General features: G+C 29.2%; 2 protein-coding genes across 2 annotated transcripts; one reads left to right on the top strand and one right to left on the bottom strand.

Moving 5' to 3' along the window:
• The first annotated feature begins 6,059 nt into the window (after positions 1–6,059).
• On the top strand, positions 6,060–7,477 carry LOC114164505 (signal peptidase complex-like protein DTM1). The gene is made up of 2 exons (XM_028049205.1): positions 6,060–6,877; positions 7,056–7,477. Exons 1-2 carry the CDS (start codon positions 6,633–6,635, stop codon positions 7,141–7,143), a joined length of 333 nt encoding a protein of 110 aa, XP_027905006.1. The 5' UTR covers positions 6,060–6,632; the 3' UTR covers positions 7,144–7,477.
• Positions 7,478–16,064: 8,587 nt separating this feature from the next.
• Positions 16,065–19,570, bottom strand: LOC114164820 (probable mitochondrial adenine nucleotide transporter BTL3). Its single transcript, XM_028049593.1, has 4 exons — positions 19,032–19,570; positions 18,610–18,913; positions 17,194–17,661; positions 16,065–16,587 (listed from the first exon to the last, which is right to left on the bottom strand). The coding sequence occupies exons 1-4, from the start codon at positions 19,439–19,441 to the stop codon at positions 16,519–16,521; spliced, it is 1,251 nt and encodes a 416-aa protein (XP_027905394.1). The 5' UTR covers positions 19,442–19,570; the 3' UTR covers positions 16,065–16,518.
• Between the last annotated feature and the right edge of the window lie 2,449 nt (positions 19,571–22,019).

The following is a 22,019-nucleotide window of genomic DNA, read 5'->3' as shown; positions in this document are numbered from 1 at the left end:
AATAACATGTAATGACTAAAATAACGACGAGACGGCAAACTAAAAATAAAATTTGCAACAAATAAAGTTTGGAGTCGTCACCATAGTTTATCCTGGAAAATTACGAAAAAGTCAAAAAGATAAGACAATATCTGCAAAAAGATGGTTACGCATGGGAAAGGTATTAGCATCCTTACGCGTCCATCTTAAGACGGTACCTTTAATTAAACGTGCAAAAGGATGTGGTTTTTTCAAAATGTTTATTTTCTCCAAAAATAAGAAAACACCGTTAAAAAAGAAACAAAAAAAAAATTATTATTTTTGGGTCTGACAATGATGTAGTTCGTTTTTACCTATTTTCATTCAAAATGAGGAATCAGAAACCACTACTTAGAGCTGTCAAAATGGGTTAGAACCCGTGAGCCAACCCGGCTCACCACGGGTTCGGGCCGGGTTGGGTTGGAATTTGTTTACCTGGCTCATTTAGAATCCGGCTCATCCGGGTTGAACCCGTGGTGAGCCGGATTGGCTCACCAACCCACAGATAGAAGGGTCACACAAGTGTTTTTTTTTATTAAGTTGAGCTTTATATTTGGGTCATGTTAAGTTGTTTTTTTATCCAACACATAAATCATTTGTATTTTTTTATTTTGGTTTGTATTTGGATTGTATAAAAGTTTATTTAGACTTTAATTATAATTACAATTTAGTTTTGACTGAAAAAAAATAAAAAAAAAATAATATTTTTTTTAATTAAGTGAACTTGTGAGCCAACCCATTTAACCCGTCAACCCGTGGTGGGTCGGACCGGGTTCAAATTTTTTTGGCTCGCTAAAAAGTGAGTCGGGTTGGATTGACTCACTAAATCATCAACTCGTGGTGGGTCGAGCTGGGTCGGACCGGGTTACCCGTTTTGATAGCTCTACCACTACTACATAACAAACTGTAATATTAAATGAATCTTGATCTAACCATCATAATTGCAATTTTACTTTATTTAGAAGACAAAAATGCTCATAAGTGATATACAACTTTAATTAATAATTTATTTGATACATACCTATAAAAGGTTAAAAACTACTTAAATAATAAAATAACTATATTTTAATATTACTAAAAATTAAAATATAATTAAACTTAAAAAAAAAAAAATTTGAAGGAGTGACAAAAGATACTATGAAGAAATGAAAAAAAATTTCACATGAAATTGCAATATTTTCACCATTGAAGAATTTGAAAAAGACTATAAATTTCAAAGAGATTTTTGTTTTGAAAAAAGTTAAAGACGACACCTTTCAAACGTTTTAAGCTTCCACTGAGAGACTCTTCAAGTGTCAGAGAGATATGTTTGTCTTTTATTCTAGTAGAGGCCTTCAACATTCCAAAGTGTTTATTGTGTTAGAGATATTATTTAGAAATTCTAAAGGACACTTTTGTCTTTATAAAATCTGTTATATAATTTTATATTATTTTAATTAACAAAATTAATTATTCAGTTTTCAATTTAAAAATGGTAAAATAAAAAAATCATTAATTATACCTTAATTAGTGCCTTCAAAATACTGGTTAAAATTCTCCATAGGTAGAGATGGACCTTAGGTGGTCTTTGAGGGAGCCACGGCCCCCTCCCAATTTTTTTTAATACATTCTTTATTAAAATTTATAATATATTTGTTTTTTAAAAGAAAATTCATTTAATTATAGATAAAATTTAATTAATTATTAAATTTGAAAAAGATAATAATATTTATTATCATCCTTTTATTTACTCTCTTACTATTAATTAATAATTTTTTAACTAAACTGTTAATATCATATTCAATAAAAAATTAATTTAAATTTAAAAAATCTTATTAATCATCTTTGACAAGAATATGGAGTACATTTTACTTAAGTAGAAAGATTTTTTTTATCAAACAAGATTGTGAAATAAAAATGAAGATAATTTTTTTGCACACAATACAAATATACATTGAATAAAATATAACTAAAATTTTTAGTTTTAGCTTAATTATTGATGGATTCAATAATTCAAAAATACAAAAAAAAAAACTATTAGACATGTAAGATTTCTTCTATAGTTATAATTGTATTAAGGGTTAAATATGTTTTTTATCCCTTAACTTTTAGTGAAAATTGAAATTAGTGCATCTTCTTCAAAACTTTGGTCTAATCTAGTCTTCGAACGTTAGAAATGCGTGGATTTAATTATTTTAACCAAATTTTGTTAAGTTTATTTGACGTTTCGAATGCGTTTTAGGATAATATTGGAGTTAGCATTGAAGCGAAAATGTGTTAAACAGTGTAAACAACTCAAATATTATTATCATGAAATGTGCTTCAAACGTCATATAAATTTAATAAAATTTAGTTAAAAGGACTAAATTAACGCATTTTTAAAGATGGAGAACTAAATTGGTCAAAAATTTTGAAGATAGACTAATTTCAAATTTCATTGAAATATGAGGGACAAAAATATATTTAAACCTTTAATCCTTTCATTAAATTAATTAATTAATTATTCATTTTTATTGTATTAGTGATAATGATAAGATGTGTAAATTTTAAATATATTATTTTAGCTTCCAAAATTCCAAAGTTAATGGTCAATATCAGCACTCTTTATTGGAGTATTTATCATGTTGCATTTATCCAACTTTTTTTAAAGTTTTTATTATATTGTTCTTTTACATTAAAAAATCTCTTTATCCATTCAAGTGGTTTTCATGTCCAAATTTTGTGATAATAACAATGTCATTCATGTTAAATGTATCATTCATTTCTTTCTCCCTTTAATTCTTTAACTAGTGGAAGATTCTTTTTACCATTAATATACACATAAATGTTTAAAGTTCTTGTTAACCAATGCGCTAAAAACACCAGTTAAAAATAATTAATAAACATTAAATTTTATAAAAAATTATAGTTAAAGTTAAAATAATAAAATAATAAAATAATTTTAAGATAATTGTAATATAATAAAAAAAACTATATTAAAAATTTGAATTAACGTTTTATTCATCCCTCAATTTAACTTCCTATTTTATTTTTAATTACATAATAAAATCATAACATTTTAGATTAATAAAAATAAATATGTTGTAGAAATATTTTCACAAACATACCATTAATTTGGTTAAATAAAATTATTTAATAATTTTTATTTTATTTAATATGATATTGCATAAGTTATTTTTATTATAAAAAATATTGTATAGAATTCTAAATTTAATTTGAATCTTATTATACTATATTCTTTTTAATCGAAACAATGTTATAATATTCATATTTTTAATATAATTTTATTTTGTTACATTACAACTACGTTAGTATTATTTTAATTTTTTTATGTATGCATCAAATAAATTATTAGTTGCATTTGTATAATAGTTATGAATATTTTTAATCAGAACTCATTTAATTTTACATTTAATTATAAATTATGAACTATATGCTTATTATTTATACCTTAACCAATACTCTTATAACACGGATTAACTTTCTTAGAGTACTGATTAGCATTTTCGTTACTTAAAATATTACTACAAACATAATTTACACAAAGTTAGCTTTACGTAATATTTTTTTAGACCTTTTACTGTTTATAATTTGGGCCTTAAAAGCCCATTTTTCTTCTTTCTGTTTTTTCTGTTTTACCCGCTTTTTATTAAACTCATGGTGTTTTCCTTTCTGCATGCGTGAAAAACATACAAAATAATCAGTTTTCGTTGACAGTGTTCATCATTTTCTTACTCTGTTTTTTCGTTCCTTTTCTTTTTTTTTCAGGAAAACGCAATAAGACCCAAGTGTAACAAATAGTCATTAATTATAACTTACCACATTCTTGAGGCCTTATATAGCTTTTATTTTCAGTTAGTGGATTTTGATAACTTGGCCTTCGATTATGAAACCTTCTGGGTGTCAAACAAAATTTCTCCTATAAAATCATTAATAATAAAAAAAAAAAACTAGACAATCTTTAATGAACTTGATTATTGACCAATTTAAAATCTTTGGTAGATTTCTTATCAAAATATTACATATAAACATAATTTTTATGAGAAAGTACGCTCTTCTAATAAAGAGGTCATTAATGGAGAGAAAACTTTTTGGAAGAGATAATAAGTGCTTCAAACAAGGAGAGGTACCACAAAAAATCCTTAAAAGAAATATGACAAAGGAAAATGGGGAACAAAAAATAAAAATAACCTATAAAGAAAGGATGACTGAAGAAGCTTGAAAAAGAGACAAGAAAATATAATTGCAAAAATTATAAATTCTTTACTTTTAAATATGAAAGAAACGTAGACTAAATTAACTATTTAGTGGTTAAACTACTTCATAAACCTAACTACTCTAGGGAGTTGTAATTTTCTTCATCATTATTATAATTACCTACTAAAGATGGTTTGTCACCCTTTTTGTTGGGTTAATTAATTTTTCTTCCTTACTCTTATTGGGAGGTTTCTCAAATCTCTCTTCTAATCCAAGTGTTCTTTTATCTTATCTATAAAACTTTAATTCTAATGAATTTTGAATTTTGTGAGATTTAGAATCTAATGAGAATTTGATATTTTATTTATAGGATCTTATATTTGGAAATTTTCTTTAATTAACAAGTAAACATTACATTTATCCTTAGTTCATGGAAGGTGTCATGTTTGCCATCTTTCTTCCATTCGAACATTATACTTTTTTTTTTCATTAATTTGCTCCTTTACCATCGGTTCTTGGAATCAGTTAGTACATTGAAGAAGTTTATGGCATATGAACAACACAAGTTAGAGACCATGGTGATTATAAATATCAGTGTCCCTGCTTTCTGTTGAAACTTGAGCCATACAAAAACAACTTACCTTATTCACGGTCTTTAATCCCTGTAATTTGTGTACGGATAAAATAGTTAAAATTTAAATTATAATCAAGATTATGAAAATTTATAGTTGTAGATTGTAGGATCGTAATATGAATAGTAAGTTTTATTTTTTACTATGAAAATATAATAATAATAAAAATAAAATCAATTCTTTTATTAATATTTAGGTATTGAATGTGATTTTTGAATTTTACGAGGAGATATATAAGATAAATTGGTGTCCGTTTTGAAGCTCTTAATTTCATATTTAATTGAATTTGGACGAATAGATGATCGTGCACCTAACCAAATGCAAGTTGGGTAAGGAGAAGAGATAAAAGTTATAATTGCCTTGATAGGTTTTATTTAAGTTACGCTAAGTTTTAATTGGATGGTGTTAAGGTTAATACATTTAATAAGGTAAGAAAAGTTTTCATTAACAATAAATTTTAATGTAACAAAAATTGTTAGACACTACCAATAATCAATTTAGATTGCAAAATCCTTGATATCTGATGTTTAGTAATCAATTTTTTTTTTATAGATAAAATCTTGATAAGCTAAAATTTATAAATCAATTTAGAAATTAATTATAAACTTTTATTATCAATTTACAAAATAAAAAATTATTGATTAATAAAACAAACATAAGACAAAAAATTATAATTAATTACTAAATTGGTCACTAATTAATTAAAAATTAATTCCTTTGATGCAAGAATCTAGGTAGCTACCCTATACTTATCAATCTTCTCTGGTAGCTAAAATATTGATAACTAAATTTTAGAAATTAATTTAAAGACCAATTATAATTTTAAATTCATAATAATAACTATTTTAGTAATAAAAATTTATTATTTTATAAATTGATATATAAATGATTTATTATAATTAATAATATCACTAAATTGTTAACGAAATATTTTTATTAATTTTGCTGTGATATCCACTTAAGTATTACGTTTAAAAAATATTACGTATGTACAGTACTAAGATTTTATGATTTTAAAATTTAAATATAGACTTTAACCGGTATTCATTTCAACCTGCCGCAACACCATGGAAATAGAATCTATTATCCATGTTTTATGAATTTTTTTTCAATTTTGATTTTAACTACGTTACTTACGGGTGAACACTAGAGAAATGAAAATAAAAGTAAGAATTATTGTTTCCTCATATATCAGCAAGTTCTTATTATTGTTTTTATGTCTTCCAGCGGGACTCATTAAAGGGTGGTAAGAGAATCAATGAAGCTGAGATGAATAAGGAAGAAAACGAAAGATGCTTGCAGAGGCACGTGCACGGATAAATGGTGGAGTCATTGCGCAAAACATTGACCAAAGGAGGAAGGAAGAAGAACATGTTTGATATCCAAGGAGAATAATTTTGCTATTTACTCCTAGAAAATCGACAGATTCCGACGATGTCTATTTTTCAACTTTTGTTTTGAATGATTCCTTTCCAAAAAAATTGTTTCATTTGAAGTAAACAGCGAGTTTTGTGATGAAATGTGTCCCAGAAAGTGTAAGCATGAAGAAGACGAAAGTGCAAGCATGAGCGAAAGCAACGTGGACATTAAAGAGAGCACTCAAGAGTAGGGGGAGCGTTGGGGTAGCATTTAAAGCTCATACGCCTAACAAAGTTTCACCACATTCACCATTGTGTAGTGGTGAGTGAGGACTATGGACCCATTATTCAACATCATCACATCACAAACTTCAAAATTTTAATCCCAACTCTCTCCCACACCCTCTCTCAAAAACTCATATTGCGTTCCCAGAACCTGCACCACATCATGCCAAACGACGCCGTTCTCAGAACCTGCCTTCTCTGGCTGGCGGCGGTTATTTTAGCGGTTGGCATATTCACCCACTCCTTCAAGAAGATGATGGTGACCTACGTCTTCGGAGTTCTTGGGATTGCGGCGGTTCTTCTTCCCGATTGGGATTACTTCAACCGTGATTTCTCTCGTTGGACTTACCCTGTAACTGCTGAGGAAAGGGCCAATTCTCCACATGCCCAAGGATCTGGATTTCTAAGGTGCCCCCTTTTTCTCTTGTTTATCTTTGGATTTCGATTACCCAAATTCTATCTATAAAACAATTGCTTCACTTCTGATAGGTTAATTAGTAGTGCTATTTATGGTCATAGGATTGGAATAGATGAATGTTGACGTTGATTGAGTAATTTGTGATTAGAAATGTGTTGGCTGATACAGGTTTGCTCATTCTCCTCTAAGGGTGATTGTTTATAGTGTGGTTTATGGATGTGCTATGTACAAATGGTGGGAGTATGTATCAAGTTAATCATTAACAACTTTGTTTAGCAGAAGCAACTGCTGATTCTTCTGAAACCCGATTTTAGATGTAAGTTTTACCCTTTCGTTGATTTAATTTTTTCGGTTTTGGTGGAATCCAGAAACAGCGTCAGTGATTGTCCAAGAGATTCTTCGTTTTTATGCTAAAAATAGAAAATCGAAAGGAATTAATTTGTAATTTTAAAGAAGACAAGGTTTTGGTTGTTATTTTGTCGTTTGTGAAACATTTTCGAGTCACAATTAAACCATGAAGACGCACTGTACTGAAATGGAGGCAAAGTGCGATCGATTTTGATATGGATGGGAACAAAGGCTTCTTCCACTACGCATGTGTCTGTCAACTTCTATTATGGACACTTGACTTATGCAATCAAGTTAACTGTGTGCTTTAAATTCGACAAGATGTCATGATAGCAAACTATGATCACTATATGTTTTCCTAAACTTTCATTATTATATATCTTTAATTTAAACTTAAATAAGATTCATGTATGACATTATTTTTAAAAATTACTTAATAATTATGTTCTTTATATTAGATATGTATAAATTTACACTTTGTATCCAATGATATGGCGAATCTTCTCAAACTAAGAGAGGAGTGAATTGGTATTTAAAAATTTAGTTTTATTTGATTTTTTCAAAACTTGTTTCTAAAAGAAAACTTGTTAACACAAGGTGATTGGATGTTCAAGTGTTGGATTATTTATACCATAACAAAATAAGGTAAAGAAAAGATAGAACACGCAAACACAAGAATTTTTATATTGGTTCAATTCTTTGAAATCTACATTCAGTTTACCCTAACAAATTTAATTAGAGATTTTTTTTCACTATGTCTCAAAAATTACAATATTAACTAAACACCAAGTCAATCTTAACGACACAAAATAGTTGACAAACCTATCAAGAAAAAATTCTTTTGCAAGGCTACACACTTGCAGTAACACAATCACAAACTCAATGATTTTCAAATAACATATATGAAATTTAACAACAATAACTAGATTGAATACACATGTTCAATTAGATCTCACACCAACTTACTAAGCCAAGATCCATTTGATTCACTCTAATCTTGGATTTTGAGAAAATCCAGTTGTTTCCTTCACTATGCTCCAAGAAACCTTTCACACAAAGACACGTACATACAAGGACACACATAAACACATATATACATTTTGTCATACACTTGAATTAAAACAAAAAAATCATTTAAACACAATTAAATAATTTAAACATATAAACAACACATACACTTAGACAAATTACAAGAAAATCACTCAAATAATGACATTAGGTGATATTTTTGCTTGAACAATAATAGTTTTAATGAGCAAAGGTATCAAACAAAAGTATACTGGAGTGAATGAAACAATACATAAGAAAATCTACTTCCACTTGAGCGAGGGTATCAAACGATGCTCTCCCTCAAGCGACTCAGATGAAGCCTTCATTTGAGTGAGTTTGACTCATTGAGTGAGGGTATTACAAAAAGCACTCACTAGAGTGACTTAGATGATACATTCATTTAATGACTTAAATGAAGTCTTTTTATGCCAATTAGAAATGTCAAAATGGATTCCAACCCGTGAACCCAACCTGGCTCACCGCGGGTTTGAACCAGGTTCAGTTGAGAAAATTTCATTTTTTTTAAAGTGGGTTGAACTGAACCCGACTCACTTAACTCATGGGTTAAACGGGTTGGAACCAGGTTGAAGGTGGATTGACCCGCAACCCATAATCAACAACACCATTATTTTTTTTTTACAATTTTTAATTTTTTTATTATAATTATTTACTATTTTGAATTATATAAGTTCACAATTTGATACTTTTAAATAGAAGCATGTTGCTCAATAATATTTGAATAGTTTGAATGTTAATTTATTTATTTGTCAAGTTATATATGTTGATACTTTAATTTTTACCTACTATCTTTATAATAATATTTCAAAAATTAGGTGAACACATTGAATCTACTATTATAAAAAATAAATTAAGTCAATTCACTTTCATTGCAATAAATATAAAAAATTAAATTGAAAAAAAAGACATTCGTAAGTGAGTCAATCCACTAACCCACTAACTCGTGAGGGGTCGAGTCAGGTTTCAAAATTTTTGGCTCACCGAAATGTGAATCAGGTTGAACTGGCCCATTTTTAGCTCAACCAGTGGTGAGCCAACCCATGTGAGTTGTATTAGCTCACTTTGACACTCCTAATGCCAATGCATAAATGCTTAAAAGTAACTATCTCCCTACACACGAAATATACTCTCATCCCAAGTCATAATACTTCATTTCAAAACTATAAATGATTGTATCTAAATCTTAAGACCAAATACAAATTAGAGGACCAAATTTAGACAAAAAGAAGATACTTCAGTTCTACAGGTTATATAAAAGGTTATAGACTTAGCATGATCACGAGGAAGTCAAACATACGCACAATTTACATCACTCAGCCTCTTGTGTTACTAGGTTGGTTACATACATAAAATAGTATTACATAGAGTTAGGATCTGACTCACAAAAATTAAACAAAACTCAAAACCTCACAATGCTCAAGAAAAATGGAGAAATAAAAACCTTAACATTCATAAAGCATTAATCACATACTTGTACAAATGATGAACGCTACTATGACGAAGGGATCGTCATCAATAAAGGGTGATGGCGACGAAAACGCAATCTCCTTTTTCTTATAAACCACAACCATACATTATTCCTTAAACCCTCAATGAATAAAACAAATGAGATCTCCAAAGCTCACTCAACAGCCGACACTAACGATGGGCAAGGGTGTCGACACTAAACAACCTCTAACACACAAACCTTATTTAGTATTGGGTTTTTTTAAAACCAATTGATATCGGGAACTGGAGTATGGGAAATTGCACATTTGGAAAGATCAATTTGGGGTCAAATTGAGCTTGGAAATGACCAATGTGAGAAAAATAATCATTCTCTTCGTGAAATAGGTAACAAAATACTTCATACATTCTCTAAATCTCAAAATTTTATTTTAATTTTTTCACTCAATTACCAACAACAAGAATCTATCGATAATAACTATTACAACCTTATCAACAAATATTACATACCATCGATCAAGCAAATGTCAATATTCATCATTAATTTATCTCGATAATCGCATATTTTCAACGAATTTTGATCTCTATTAAATTCAATATTATAATGATTGTCAATGATTCAATAACATTCTTTAAAACTATAGGAAAATCTTTATAACCATAAATTAAGAACATGACGATGGAAATTAATGATTTTATGATTCTAACCGAATCCCTTAAATTCATGAAGTTTGAGTTTTAATTGATTTAGGATGTGAAGGACAGTAACCTTCTAATAGTATATTAACCTAGAAAGGTATATTTTTTATTATACAACGGATTAATATTATTTCTATGCACATTGCATTTATGTGACCGCAGTGAGCGTTATTAGTGGTTGTCAAATTGATTGTTATACTTTTAAAACACATTTAAAGCATTTAATGAGGAGTTTTAAATACAGAGGGAGATACTACACGTTCGTTAGAAACAACTTTCTCGTTAGAACAGTGCTTACCATATTTTTCAGTTGTTACAAACCTCTAATTTTTAAACTGAGAAATCTTATTCTACTTGTTAAAATAATAAATTTTATTATATACAATAGTTAAATTAAAATTAAAATATAAAACTCTCATTTACTTACATTGCAAATGTGCTAAATCACTTAAATACCAAATCCTAAATTCTTTAGGTCAACATTTCGGAGCCACGTGGCATTTCGTTCATTGCTGACAGCTTTCTCCAATTCATCCTCACCCCACAAACCATAAGCCGATAGTGTCCGTTTCAAAAAGTAAGATACTTTTCTAAATTTAATTTATCTATTTTATAGTATTAATTACTTTCATTAAAGTATCCTTAATTATTTTTTAATAAATGTTGTAGCAAACGGAATAAATTTATTCTATCCATTGGGATATCTTCATTGCAGAAATCCTACATAGATTAAGAATTTAAAACTTCAATATTATAAAATATCTCACTAAAGTATAATGACATGATATAAAATCTAAAATTTTATACCAAGTAAAAACTTAGATCATAACAATAAAAACATTTTTTCTATTTTAAAAATACATATTTTTATTAAAAACTAAATAAATTATTAATTAAAGTGAGTTTTAAAATCTAAAATGTTGATATTAAATAAAAACTTAGATCATAACAATAAAAACATATTTTTCTATTTTAAAAATATATTTTTACTAATAACTAAATAAAACATAAAGTGTGAGTTTTGTATTGGAATAAAAGTTATAAAGTCTTAAAAGTGATATCATAAGTTAAACTTAAAAAAGATAAATTAATATTAAAAAAAATCCTTTTAATGGAAATGATCTTAGAAAGATCGAAGAGAATGAATAACTAATAGTAATTGTTTAGGTGAAAAGAGTAGGTTTCAATAAATGGTTAATAATTTTAATGTTATTAACCGAATCATCTAACTTATTAGTATGTGGAAATAAGTTAAAAGTGACTTATATTTAAGAATGAATGTACTTTTACTTTTATAGGATAAGCAACCAAATTACTAAACTTTTAGCGAAATTTGCGACTATGAACCATTCTCTGTCATAATTAAGGACAATATTTTTTATCACTAAAATTAAAAAAATAATTTTTATTACTAAAATTAAAAATAAAATTGGTATAAGATTACTAATATCAATTATTAGAATCGAACACTTGTTTACTTAAGAGTATAACTAATAATTAGAGTAATAATCAAAGTACAACTATGTTTACTTAAGAGTATAACGGTCTAAGCATCACGATTTGACTGTGACTCGATTCCCTTGACCTCTGCCATGAGACAATTGATGTTACCTACAATATACATACATATATATATATATATATATATATATATATATATATATAATATTTTATTTTTCATTTTATCAGACAACTTATTTATAGGTCCACATTTATTATTTTGCTATTATATTAATTCATGTTTTCAAGGAAAATCGTAGAAGAAATAATATAAAGAATAAGGTTTTATATTTTCGGATTTTAATTCAAAATGAGGTTGTAACATTAATTACTTTAAATAATATAATTTGTAGAAATAACCATGTGACAGATATTGAAAAGGACAAGTGTAATTACCGATAACCTCATAAATAATGGACAAGTTATATGCATGCACTACTTTTCTTTATCTTCCGGAAAACTATATCACTTTATCTGTGCTAACGAACGAAACTAAATCAGCAATTGGAAATAAAATTTCTTACCACATCAGTAGTTCAATTAAGATAAGAAGTAATGATTATTAAATTGGATGTAAATATAAACCTGAATCCACATCTCTACATGAAAGAAAAGAAGAACATAATTTGGTAATAAGAGGAATACTACACACAATAGATATTCGGATTTTCTTGATATTCTCGTAAAAGAATGCCACACCTATAATAATAAATGAGTTTTTTTTAACCTCATTTTAATTATCTATTTATTATTTATTTATATTTATCTTCAATTGTCTATTGGATTTCATTTATTCCATATCTTATTTTCAATATTTATTATTTTATTTACTTATGGTAAATAAATATGATGAAAAAATAATTTTTTATTATTGTGTAATAAAAAAATTATAAATACAAATTTTATTATTATAGTTGAAGGTGTAATCTTGATATTTAAATGAGTAAATATTACTCAAAATTATATGTTATTGGATTCTTTTATTAATTACGGGAAAATTCATTTATTCCAACTAAGCTAGTACAAAATTAATCTAAATATTTATAAAAAATATAAAGTAAAGTTTGTGAATTTAAAAAAGGATATTTATATCTTAGTTTAATGTGGTATGATTTTACATTATATTTTTATCTCACTTCTTATTTTACTATGTATATAAAAAACAAAATTCGAAAATCTAAATTTCGATAGATAGAACCAAATGTTCAAAAATCTTTCTCAGTGGTCATGAGAGTCGTATTCTCATAAATAAGTTGGCAGAGAAATATCTTTAATGATTCAATAACATTTCAAGGGATAAATATTTCAACTTTTATTTTGTCGCGTTCCCAAACACACCAGTTATTCTAAAAGGACCAATCGTGATCAAATTTTACATGTTCCTACTATACACATCAATCCCCTTAATATTTACCCATCAACCATATAAATTTATTAGTAATATCACTAAAAATGGAAATAGTAAATAAATAAAATTCACTCTCTTCTAAATATTAGGAATACATAAATTGTAAGATAAAGTGTAAAAATTGTAAGATAAATTATATCTTTCTTTTTGTCAAGATTTACATGTGAAAAATAAAAGTGACCTCACACCCACACAGACCTTGCATTCAATGGTTGTAGAAACAAAAATATTAGGAAAACATAAAATGCATGAATTTTACTAGGAAAACTAATGCATATCGATTGAGATCCAAATAATTTCTAATTATCCCACTGCCTTATCTTAAATCTGCTTACTCAATGGTAAACCTATATGTAATTGAGCATGAGTAAACGTTTTGATGATTTTGTTAAAATTATTATAAATATCTGAAAAAAAATATTTTTCCTTTCCTACTCTTTTATATTTGCTCCCCTAATTTTGCTCTTCTTAATTCTTTATTTTTACTTTAAAAAAGTTGTTTGATTAAAACTCGAATATTTTTTACTTAGGATCTAACAGCGCTAATACTAATACTAACATCCATTGATCCTTCTTTAACATGCGTGACCATCATCCCATAATATGTTCATTAGTTGCATCATAGAATTCAAATATATTACTACGATATTCTGAATTGTGTATAACAGTGGAATCTCCAATGATTTGGTACATTGTGTTAGAAATAATAATAAAATAATAATAATAATAATAAAACATAAATATAGATAAAAAATATTGATTAGACTTAACAATTTTTATAACAAAGAATAACAATACAAGATAAAAAAGATAAAAATGTACGAAGAAAGAAATAGAAATATCTTGAGTTGAAATTCACACAACTCTGTTCTTATAAAGATAATGCCGTGACAAAACAAAAATAAAATTATATACGCTTTTCTTTCAAGATACAACAATATGTCAGATCGATCAAGTGAACAAAAAATCTCTAAACCTTATTTACACTGATATCTTAAAAGATAATATAAAACATAAGACTTATGTGTTTATTGTATATTGATTCCATGCAAATAGATAATATATATGAGTAAAAGAGGGTGATTAGAGTATAATAGTAATTCATAATAAAATTAAAAACATTTAATCCATATATAATATTTACCTATAAAATTAATAATCCATCAAAATATTATTTTTTAAATTATATATATTAAATATTTCTAACACATTGTTCCCAAAACATCCCACATAGCTCGTCCCTTCACTACGAACACCACTATTTTGTCTGAATTCAAAAAATTGTCCTTCATAACCCCCACTAAGTAAATTAATCATCTTAGCTATAGCACCCCAACTTGTTTTACTCCAACGTGATGAACATATAACCTTTGTCCCATTCAGCCTTCTTATTAAAAAAGCTCACCATAGATTATAATCTCTGTAGCATTCAGCCTTCTTATTAAGAATGATCACCATAGATTCTTGATCTACAATATCGTCCCAATCCCTTTTCTAACTTGTTAGATCTTCATTAGCATCTCAGCAACTACACACCAATTTGTTATTTTCCTGGGAGAATAGGAGAAAACCCTAACCTACACTGGACTCCTTAACTCCAATTTATGTACCCGTGGGGGTTGTTGATGATCCTAAGCATCCCGAATCAAGGCATGTTGTATTACCTCAATCTTTTGCGATTGGTTTCGTGCACCTCATGTGAGTTTTCAGAGATCTCGGGAATAACAACTCTTGTCCCTTTGGTTAGGAGTTTGTGTCTTTGCTAAGTTGGACAAATTATAGTTAACTGGGTCGAACTCCACACCAAATCTGGAAAGTGTTGGTTCCAGAGAGTCAATAGCCCAAGCCAATACAGAGCACGATGAGGCTCCTGAATGATTGCTCAAGAGATTGGATCCAGGTCCAATCCCAAAAAGGTACACAACCCTCAAGCACAATAAGACTACTAAAGGATAACTCCAGAGTCAGATCTATTTGTCATACTTAAGAGGGCACACAACCCTCGAGCGTAGAGTTTGATGAGGCTATCGAGGAATCACTCTAATGGCTAAATCTAGGTCTGATCTCCATGCTGGTATAAGTCCCGAGCACAAAGTCTAACAAAGCCAGAAACATATTGTTCAAAAAGTTTGGTCCAAATCTGATGATCTCTAGGAGAGTAGACAACTCTCAAATCTCGAGTGCAGTGTACAATAAGACTATGAACACACAGGATGACGAGAATACTTGATGATTGTTCAAAGGATTGGATCCAAATCTGATCCCAAGGAGTGTACACTCTCTATAAAGCTCTTTAGCCCATCTTGATAAACTAGAAATGAATCATATCTATGACGTGCCTCAACCACACAATGAAGATTGCGAAGCCATAGATCTTCGACTCGAGGGGTGTAATAATTGGAGTTCGAAAATACGTTTGTTAGGTGCTCCTCTCTAAATAAAGAAAGACAAATATCTAAATTCTAAGCACCTCCTCTCCTGAACATTGCAGTGCATTTTGATGGCCGCTAACTGGCTAAAAACCACCACATCAGCATTGTTGAGCTTTCTTGATGGGAGCGTATACCCTGCAATCAATCTCACATGTGAAGAAGTTTCACAATGGTCCGCGCAAAGAAGTAAGAGATTTCTTTTCTCCTAAATTAACCGAACATTTTTTCTGTGATAAAAAACCCAAAATCACGTGCACTCACATGTACATGATCTAGTAAGGTGTAATGCAAGCAAAGCACAAGAATAATTGATAAGCAAAGTTTCAGTTTACAACCTAAAGTAAATGGACTTTGCTTGTGCACTCCTTGATAAGGATAAAGAATTTGTGCCTGATTGAAAAAAACTAACAAAATTGTGTAAACCTAATGAGAATACGAGTCAATATCTGGGAGTGACTAGATAAATATATTTTCACTTTGTCGAGCTGTAGCCTGGGTATGTTGACTGAAGATTCAATCCAAAAATTCTATTGGTAATACACATGGTAAGGGTACAGTGATCGGTCCTACGGGATGGTAGACCTGAACTTTGCTTTCACCCTCAAAAGCAGACATCAAATTCGATTGCCAATTAAAATTTATCGTTACCATTCTGTAACTATTTTAGCTGCTCGCCGTGATCATGCTACAGCTTCTTATCATTTTATATATCTGAGAGTCTATTCGTTGTCTACTCCACTTTCAGAACAATCTTCATGAACTCATAGACAAAGAAACTTATTGAAGCTGAAGGAAGTACCTGATAATAGGAAATTAAAATATGAAATTTATTCAAAATCGTATGATCCATTAAAAACAACCTTAAGCAGTACGGGAATAAAAAGGGAAAAAATGGCAAAAGAGTCGTTTTAATTTACTAACTATATAAAAATAATTAAAAGAAATCTATTAAATATACAAATTTAACAAAGGAAAGAAATCTTAAAGCAACATCGATTTTTCTGTTACGGTCTCTTCTATCTTGGTCAGTTTTCATTATGATTCCTAATCTAAACCTGCACAATAAACAGATAAAATTGTTTGTTTTTGTGTTATATAAAACGTACACTGTGGAGTGTTACAGGGGCAAATACAAATGGTCAAAACATTTTACAAGCAGTTGTGATCACATGGTACAATGAAAAATGGAATTTAGATTATGTGAGGAAACAGAAATATCACCCTCTGTGTCCCGTAATCTAGATCAGTACATTAGAAACCTAGAGCAGTTCTAATTTAGTGAATCATTAATATGAATGGATCGACAACCAGCCAGAGGACAATTCTCCTGATTCCTAGGGAGAGAAATCCACTAAGTCCAATAAAATAGTAATTAGTGCATGCCAAGAGGTTGTGAATTTAATACCTGCAATAAGCTGGGAACAAGTCCTGCATAGAGAGCTGGAATGCCTCCCTGTTCAACTATTTTGACAAATGTTGCAAAAGAACTTAATTTAGTAGCCTGAACTTGCAATTGAAGTCGCCTCCTCACCACTTCAAATGGGTACGTAGCAGCTTCTGCACATGCACCAGCAATAGCCCCATTCAACAATGTTCTTACTGGACCCAACTCAAGCTGATCAAATGCACTCAATTCCTGACCCTCTTTATGCATATTCTGAATTCTCTTCTTTCCTTCCGGTGAATGCAGATAAGCTGATTTGAGTATATCATATACACCATAAAAAACTGCACCAGACGGAGCCATACTTATAATTGATGGTACTAAACCCTTGTAAAGAGAAAAGAATCCTTCGGTTCGAATCATGTATTGGAAAGCACCAATTACACCACCCAAAGCTTCTCCACCAGGTGCAACCAACTTGGTTCGGATCTGTAAAAAACCCCGTAGTATTTTTTCAAAGTGAATACACAGAAAAATAGCTTAATGGTAATGGTTTAGTTTTCATTAACTACAAAACCTAATTACCTTTAATATACGATTCAGGTACTCATTCATACTGATTGCCAAATACATACAGACTAATTTACCACATGTTGCACCATTTTCCTAAAAGTCCTAATTATAAAATTACTTGGAAGAAGACATGAGATTAATTTCGGCTTCTAACATGACCTTGTATTTGCGATAGTACCCATCGTTCTATCTATCACTCTATTTAAATTATACCAAAATTATATGTCCCTGCCATGACTTGGGAGCTAATTGGATAGGATCCGTGTCGAAAAGAAAACTCCTTATGCTGGTTAAACTCCTACTTTTAATTTAACTTCACGGATAACAGAAAAATATTCCGGCACACAGCTAGCTAGACAGGAAGAAAAGAAAAAATGAGGCTTTACTGAATGACTAAGATTAACTGATGGTGGGGGGCTGGTGCTGGGGATCAACGGTTACATCAGCATAACGATAAATTACTAACAGGATTATTTTTCTCTTCCATATAATTCATTCGTAATGATGCCATATCCAGTCCAAATGTTTCCTTAACCAAATAAAATGAAAAAGGAAACTTAAGAGCTTAAAATATTTGGCTGAAGACAGACAATTGTTAAACAAGATAACAGGAAGGTTGCTATTCAGTACTAAAATTGGAAAAGATAAACAGGTAAACACCACAATATTAATTGTAGTTGTTGAAACTTACTGATAGAGGTTGAGCACATGAAAAACTAATAATTCAAAGATTTCTCAATCATTACTAATGCATAAATTTTGTAGCTGTATGTGCTTTACTTTTCACATGTATGCAATTTTATTCAGTTGGGGGATGCAACAGAGAAAACGAACTACGAAATCATAATTCAAAATGCTACATACAGTGTCTAGTGGAAGGCAAATAATGGTAGCAGTAATCCCAGCAGCAGCACCAGCAATAAACCTCTCAAAATTAGTAGTTTCCTCGTTCCCAGAAAACCTCAGCAACTGCTTTCTATAAGTATCGTAGGCACAAAAATTAACCGCTTTGAATGGAGCTGTTCGCAGAATATTTACAAGGTTCCCTTTCCAAAAGCCTCTCAACCCTTGAGAAGCTGCAATTTTGCTAATGAGCTCGAATATATTCCTCTTCTCACCACGAACTATGTATTCCAACTTCAGTCTTTCAAGTGGAGCAACACAAGTTCTTATAAAACAAAACAAAAAGAAAAGATAAATGTCACATAAACATTAATTATTATACAAAAAACTTTTCTTTTTCTTTTCATATGGAAAATAACGTGAATCGGTGAAATTAAATATACCTAGACACCATAGCGGCAATAGCACCAGCCCAGAGATGCTTGGTGGTGTTGACGGCATTGCCTCCTCGCACCTTAACCTTTCTTTGCCGAACAACACCGTTGGAGGCGGTGTCCTGGTTGGACACGTGTTCGCCATTTGGCAGTTTGGGTTCGGTGACGAGCTTTGCAGTCGGCAAGCTCACTGACAAAAAGCAGCCGGCCGGAACCCTCCTCCGTTGGCGGTGAGTGTTGGATTGGGAAGAAGCGGCGGCGTGAATCTTGAAGGAAACGGAACGAAGAAAGGAATCGGGAACTTTGGGCTCGAGAAACAACCCTCCGGTGAAGGAACCAAAATCAGAAATTGAAGTGAAGAAATTAAGGGGAGAATGTGTATTTTGTTGCTGGCAGAGATCCCCTGCCTGCATTGTCATTCTCAGAAAGAAGGGTGTGTGCCCTTTCTTACATCGTGATTTGCTTATTTATCAGAGATCTCAAATTAGTCACTCACACAGAAAGATAGAGTGAATAATTTCTCCTTTCAGTCACCAAAACAAATAACAATTATTTTACCTCTTTTCTTCTTCTTTTTTACTGAGTTTCAGATACCACTATATAAGAGTTACCTCTTCCCCTGTAACATTATCCCTTTATCAGTTTATCTCTCCACTTTTTTCTCTTGTGTATGTTTTAAAAAGATCATCGAACATATTTCTGTATCAATTAATTAAAAATATTCATCATACGATAATACTAACTCTTTTAATCATTGTTTTATATAAACAAAAACTAAAGCATAACATTACTCGCGAATATATCAATGGTTCTTTTGAATAAACAATTAAGACAAATTTAAAACATATAAATAAAAATAAACTTTTTTAAGATAAAATCTTTTAATTTATATAATAAATTGATTTTAGCTTATACATAAATTCGTTTTAGTTGAAATGTTTACATTTTTATCCATATTATTGTGGAAAAATTTATATAAAATTTTTTGGTATATTCTGAATATTTTTTATCACCAGTTTTTGGAAAGGGGTGTTTTCATTACCTCCAAAAAGAATTACTATTTTTAATATAAATAATATATTTTTATAGTGTATGATAAAGTTAATAATTTGTTTTATTAAATAGTTTAATTGATATAAAAATGTTCGTTACGTATATAGAAGTAATTTATTTTAAAAGCTTTTGAGTTATAGATTATAGATTATTGTAATAAAATTTATTTTTTAATTTATTTAATTTTTGCTAATAATTATTATTATGTCAAATATAAAATTATGATTACATAATAATATACTTTTGTAGATAAACATAAACTTGGTATGTCAATTTGGTACTTCATTTAGAAAATGTTAATTGTGTCTCAATTCTTCAGAAATATTTTAATTGGGTCCTTTTTAAAAAAAAAAATTATTAACATTATTAACGGCGTGTCATTCTCTAATTTTTAAATTTTTTTAAAATTTTAAAATTTTAATTTTCTTTTTCAAATATTTTTTATTATCATATTTCAAATCTTTAGTATGATATATGACAATGTTAGTGTCACGTGCCTTTAAGTAAAAAAAAAAAAATTATTAACATTGTTAATAGCGTATCACTTATTTAAGAACGGATACCAAATTAACGCATCTATTAATCGAGTAATTAAACCTAAATTTTATTTATATAACAATGTTCTATTGTTTCATTTTGTCAAACACTTTTAACATAATAAATTAGTTTTGACAAAGAGATTCTTCTTATTTTAAATATATAATATTCAAATTGTTTTACTAAGTTGATGTAAAATGGTAAAAAATGGCTTCAGGAAGTTTCCACCAGTATTTGGCACGATGTAACATAAATGAAGATGATAAAGAATAGTTATTCAAATTACGATAAATAAATCGATTTAACCAATTCCAAAATATTGGAAAACCAATGAATAAAGAATAATAAAATTGAATTTTTCTTGGTAACATTTTTTGGCGACCGTGGCAGAGTATACATTTTCTTTTTATAAAGATATATTCAAATATGTTATATAAAACAAAATTGTCACAAAAAGCCAAAACAATAATTTTAACTAAAACTAGTAAAATTCGAGTAGTTCTCTGTATAATAAACTAGTTTGATCCCGTCATATAAAGAGGTGGTTCTTGTGTTTTTAAAAGTTTATTATGAATTCCTATATAGAGTGTATTATTATTTAATAAGTTATTATGAACTTTATGTTAGAAGATGTGTATTATATGATAATATATTTTAAGTAAGGTTAAATTTACTTACATTTTTTAATAATTTTATTTCATTGTTATTAAATATAAATTTAATTAACTTTCAAGTATTTTATAAAATTGAGGATTTTCAAATGAATCTATATTAATTTTCTGTCTATATATTAAATATTTAAAATATTTTTCAATTGAGTTCTTGTTATTTATTTTTTTCATTAATTTGGTGATATGATTGTTATCTTTTCCATCATCTTGTTACTTGTTTTCATGTGTTAAAAAATGTTAACATAAAACGATATTACAATTAATGTAAAACAACAAATCATTTTCATTGAGAACGTATTTGATAACAAGAAATCGTAAACATGATGCTGATAATAACAATCTCTTAGTCGTTGTAAGTTGTGACACAAAAGTCATTGTAGAGTATAATGATCAAGACCCTTTAAATTTTTTTGCATGGAGTGTACACTACAAGAATGTAGGTTTTTTTCGTCGGCCAAAATCGGACGCCACTAGTGCAAAACCGACGAAAAAATGATGATCTCGTCGGTCCAGCGACGGCAAGATGGACCACGCCCTTTTGCTGGATGCAAAGCTCATTTGCGTCGGCCAAATGGTGACGAACATTTGCTGCTTATTTATCGTCGGCTCAACCGACGAAAACACATAAAAAATATAATAATAAGTTCGTATGCGTGGGTCAAGCCCACGAACACTTGAAAATTTTTCAAAATTTTGCGTGGGTTAAGCCCACGAATGATTCCCTATGCGTAGGCCA

Source organism: Vigna unguiculata, chromosome 9 (genome assembly GCF_004118075.2).
Source record: "Vigna unguiculata cultivar IT97K-499-35 chromosome 9, ASM411807v1, whole genome shotgun sequence".
Classification (NCBI taxonomy): domain Eukaryota; kingdom Viridiplantae; phylum Streptophyta; class Magnoliopsida; order Fabales; family Fabaceae; genus Vigna; species Vigna unguiculata.
The sequence above is the reverse complement of the archived record's forward strand: the minus strand, read 5'-3'. Positions and strand labels throughout refer to the sequence as shown.

What these genes read in the sequence shown, in the direction of transcription:
- LOC114164505 (XM_028049205.1), top strand. Translation starts at nt 6,633, where the DNA reads ATGCCAAACGACGCCGTTCTCAGAACCTGCCTTCTCTGGCTGGCGGCG. An exon ending in CAAGGATCTGGATTTCTAAG is followed by an intron (nt 6,878 to 7,055) that starts GTGCCCCCTTTT and finishes TGGCTGATACAG; the next exon opens with GTTTGCTCATTCTCCTCTAA.
- LOC114164820 (XM_028049593.1), bottom strand. Translation starts at nt 19,441, where the DNA reads ATGACAATGCAGGCAGGGGATCTCTGCCAGCAACAAAATACACATTCT. An exon ending in ATTGCCGCTATGGTGTCTAG is followed by an intron (nt 18,914 to 19,031) that starts GTATATTTAATT and finishes TTGTTTTATAAG; the next exon opens with AACTTGTGTTGCTCCACTTG. An exon ending in TTGTTCCCAGCTTATTGCAG is followed by an intron (nt 16,588 to 17,193) that starts GTATTAAATTCA and finishes TCCTATTATCAG; the next exon opens with GTACTTCCTTCAGCTTCAAT.